The sequence below is a fragment of the Myotis lucifugus genome, unplaced genomic scaffold (genome assembly GCF_000147115.1).
Source record: "Myotis lucifugus unplaced genomic scaffold, Myoluc2.0 scaffold_963, whole genome shotgun sequence".
Taxonomy (NCBI): Eukaryota; Metazoa; Chordata; class Mammalia; order Chiroptera; family Vespertilionidae; genus Myotis; species Myotis lucifugus.
The window spans coordinates 95,574-99,614 of record NW_005872011.1 but is presented as its reverse complement, the minus strand read 5'-3'; the positions used below and the strand labels follow the sequence as shown (position 1 = coordinate 99,614).

The following is a 4,041-nucleotide window of genomic DNA, read 5'->3' as shown; positions in this document are numbered from 1 at the left end:
CAAGATTAGGGCTGCCAGATAATATATTGGGCACGAAATGGAACCTATTTATAATCATATAAATTATATTCATTATTTAACTGGGCATCCTGTACTTTTTCCCCTGGAAACCTTAGGCTGGGATCTTCTGGGGTTTGCTGGGGTAGGGTTGGGGCTCCAGAAGGTGTCCGTCCCAGTCTCTCTTCCCATCACCCGCACAACACCCCCACCCCCGTGCTACCTTCATAGGCTTCTCTTTGTCCTCACATGGTCCCTCTTCCTTAACTGCTCCCCAAGGTCCCCCTCCCCTCCCTCTTCCTTTGTTGTCCGTCTCCCTCTGCGCTCTCCCCTAGCCCCTCCTCCTCCTGCACCCCTCTCCCTACCATCCCCACCCTGCGCATTTCCCCCAACCTTCCCCGGAACCCTTCCCTCCTCCACAGCCCCTCTCTCCTCGCTCACCCTCTCCCACAGCGCCACCCTCTCCTCTCCTCCCCGCATCCTCCCCTGCGAATCCCCCGGGAGCACGAAGGGAAACCCCGGCCACCGGCGCTGAGCTCCACGCAGGCGCAGAGCAGTCCGGCTTCCCCGAGGCCGCCTCCGCATTGCAGCCCGCGCGCCAAGTTGCCAAGGCAACAGGCGAGGGCCGGAGCGGGAACCTGGGGAAGACCCTGCTCTCTCTCCCTCCGCCCGCCACCTCCTGGACTAAGGCGAACCCCGCTCCGGTTTGAGCCGGATTCCCCGCCCCGCCACCCCGGGCGCACTGCGGCGGGTGAGGATTCCTGGCCACCGGCAGGGCTCGACGCATGCGCGCTGGACGCGGCGTTTCCTCCCACGCTCGCGCGCAACGGGAAAGCCCTGAAGCGTGGAGATTCCGCCCCCCACCCCCGGCCCCGCGCAGGCGCAGTGCGCACTCGGCGGCCCCTCAGCCCCGCAAGGTCGTCCTGGCTCCGCGCGCTGGGAGGTCTGGAAGCGCTGGGAACTCCCAATTCACGCTCCCTCCCCTCGCACCGCGACAGGCCGGGGATTCCTTCCTGCCGGCGCGCACGTGCGCGCTCGGATTTTGCGGGGCGGAGAGAGAAGGGGCTTTTCTGTCTAAGGCAGTGGTTCTCAACCTTGGCTGCACATTAGAATCACCTGGGAATCTTTTTAAAATCCTGGTTTCTGGGCCTTATCCTCCGGAAATTCTGTTTCTTTCAGGTGATTCTAATGTGCAGCCAAGGTTGAGAACCATTGGTCTGTATAGGGCCGTGGTCGGCAAACCGCGGCTCGCGAGCCACATGCGGCTCTTTGGCCCCTTGAGTGTGGCTCTTCCTAAGCCTTAGGAGTACCCTAATTAAGTTAATAACAATGTACCTACCTATATAGTTTAAGTTTAAAAAATTTGGCTCTCAAAAGAAATTTCAATCGTTGTACTGATGATATTTGGCTCTGTTGACTAATGAGTTTGCCAACCACTGGTCTAAGGGAACAGACGTTATTACCAACATCTTTACGTTTAGGGGCTGACGGCGGTCCTCTCAACTCCTGCCCTGAATTTTATCATTACCCTCTAGTTGGCCGGCCGTCCCCCTACAGGTCCCCAAGCCGGGCTTGCCGAGCGCAACTCCTCAGCTCCGATACACTTCCTCCCCTAGTCACACAACGGCCTATCGCCCTCGGGTGGAGCCCCATTCCTCAGCCTGGAGGGCTTCCTTCCTAGGGTTAATCACCATTGGTCCCTGATCTTCCCTTATCCCAGGCCCCAAAGACCCCGTCATAGCCATGCAGGAGGCTCCTTTGCCAAGTCCTTCAAGATATGCCCTCCCCACGCACCATCTTGTTGGTTCTCGAGATAGCTCAGGGGCAGGTACGGTTTTTGTCTCATTGTATACAGGAGTGAACAGGCTCAAACCCACTAAGTCCCTGGCCTAAGGTCCTAGAGGTAAGAGGCAGAGGCCTCCATTCGTGGGGAGCCATCTGGACTCCTGCACTGCTTATTGGCAGACACCTTCCCCCCTGATTCTTGGCCCCACCACCACCCCTGCTGGTTCCCTCACAGCTCTGGGCACTTCCTGGCTCTCTGACACAGGCAGGTGACAGTTCTCCCATCTGTAGAGGGGACCAACACCTCACAGGGCTGTCCTCTGGGCTCAGTGAGATATTACCAGGGCCCAGCATTCAGGGGATGCTTCTTACAGCTGGTCTAGTCCCCCCATTCCCTGTTAATGGGCACCCTCTGCTGGGCTCCTTCCCCCAGCTTTCTTCCCTAACCTCCACAGGGTCTTCCTGAATCCTTCACATGCCTTCTAGTCCTTGTCTCAGGGTTGGCTCCTGGGGGACCCCGGCACTAAGCCAGTGCTGTGTTGGTTAGTTTTTATGCCAGCTGCCATTGTTTCAGGCACCCTACATACTGCACTTCAGCTGTACCCAATTATTAATGGCACCCCTCCCTTGAACAGTAGAGTTGTGACCTCCAGGCCTTTGCTCCAGTGGCTCCTTTGGCCTTTTCTGTTCCTTGTCTGTGGAGAACTTCTATGCATCCTTCAAGGCCCTCCCTCCCTCTGGGCAGAGCCTGGCCCCATTTGGCCTAGCCCTGACTCCACACAGTTGGGGATGTCTATGAGGATCAGCATCTGAGACTTGCCATTTGAAAGAATAGCCTATTTGGCAGGAAGAACCAACAAGGCATAGGCCCTGAGGGGCAACAAGCCTGCTGTGTTGGAGCGGAGATCAAGGAGGCAGGAGGAGCTAGAGCTGAGAGGGGGTGAAGAATGGGGGGTGGGGTGGGGACAGGAGGACTCGGGGGCAGCCTTGTGGGTGCAGGGAGGGTGTCACTTCAGTGGGAGCCATAGCAGTGACTTGGTAAATGCTTAGACCCCACTCCTCACCTGTGGGCCCATCTCCAAGCTGCCCTCCCTCTCTGCTGACTCCCTAAGGGTAACTAAGCACGTGGAAGCAGAAACCAGGTTCAGAGTCACCCAGCCCTTCCCAGTCATGTGGCCTGAAGGGATGCTTATTGCTCCGCAGACCCACCTGCCTGCTGCACCTCCAGGCTTTTGCCTGCCCAGTGCCCTGCCTCGGTGATGGAATCTGACTGATCTTCCACTAAGGCCTGCTCTGGAGGATCCCTCCTCTGGGAAGCCTGCCCAGGCCTCCACCCAGATGCCTCCTGTGTTGGAACCGCAGAGCAGCCAGCACTGCCTGACCCCAAGCATAGCATGTGACTTGGCCGCTGACTCTGACCCAGACTTAGGATGCCAGCAACTTGCCTCTCCTCTCCTCTGAGTCATTCCCTAAAGTGACCTGGAGCCAGAGCCTCCTCAAGCTCTCTGAGTCGCACTCTTGCAGGAGCCCATCAAGATTCAGGAAAGGCGGCACAGGGTCTTCACTGGACAAATGGCCCAGCCAGGAGGGAGCACCTTCGGAGCTGAGGCACAGGTCTCAGGTAGCTCGCTGCAATAGGAGTGCTGCTAGGAGCTCTTATCATCCTTGGCTGTGTATGCATATCCCCCCTCACTCCAGCCCTCATCCCCCCGCCCCCCAGCCCTGCCCCCCAGACTTCAAGTACACACTCTGCCTCACCCACCACCTTTATTGGGCATCAGCCCAGGACTGCACACGGGAGGGCGGTGGGTGTCACTCACAGCAGGGACCCTGGGCGGGGGGCATGGCTGATGATGCCAACTAGCCCCCAGGACACGCACTGGCCCGGGGCCTCTCTAACCCTGGGACCTGACCCGGTGAGACGGCAGCAGGATCACGACCCTGACCGCCCCTAGGGCGGCTCCCCCAGTTCGTGGGGCTGCTCCCCCAGTTCGGGGCTCACTTGGGGGTGTTGAAGGGCACGGCTCGCTGGTTTCATGGGGTTGTCTGGTGAGCGCAGCCACTCCTTCTTGAGTAGCTGCTTCAGCTGTGACAGCCGCAATGTTGGGGGTTCTCTTTGCTTGAGCCGAGGCAGTTGGTTCTCACTTCAAAGCGGTGAAAAGCAAGCCTCGCATGGCGGCGCTCTCGGGTGGCTGGCTCCCGGGCCTCCCTCCCACCACGCCTGGCAAGGAAGGGACCAGGACTTCTAAAAGGGGGCCC

The 4,041-nt window shown here is 58.9% G+C and overlaps 1 protein-coding gene across 1 annotated transcript in view; it reads right to left on the bottom strand.

The window, feature by feature from the left end:
* Nucleotides 1-3,532: 3,532 nt before the first annotated feature.
* The window catches only part of CCDC124 (coiled-coil domain containing 124), a 9,473-nt gene continuing 8,964 nt past the window's right edge, over nucleotides 3,533-4,041 (bottom strand). Inside the window, 3 exon segments of the mRNA XM_006106979.3 lie at nucleotides 3,533-3,816; nucleotides 3,818-3,925; nucleotides 3,928-3,989. Coding sequence (XP_006107041.1) covers nucleotides 3,781-3,816; nucleotides 3,818-3,925; nucleotides 3,928-3,989 — 206 coding nt within the window. The 3' untranslated portion in view covers nucleotides 3,533-3,780.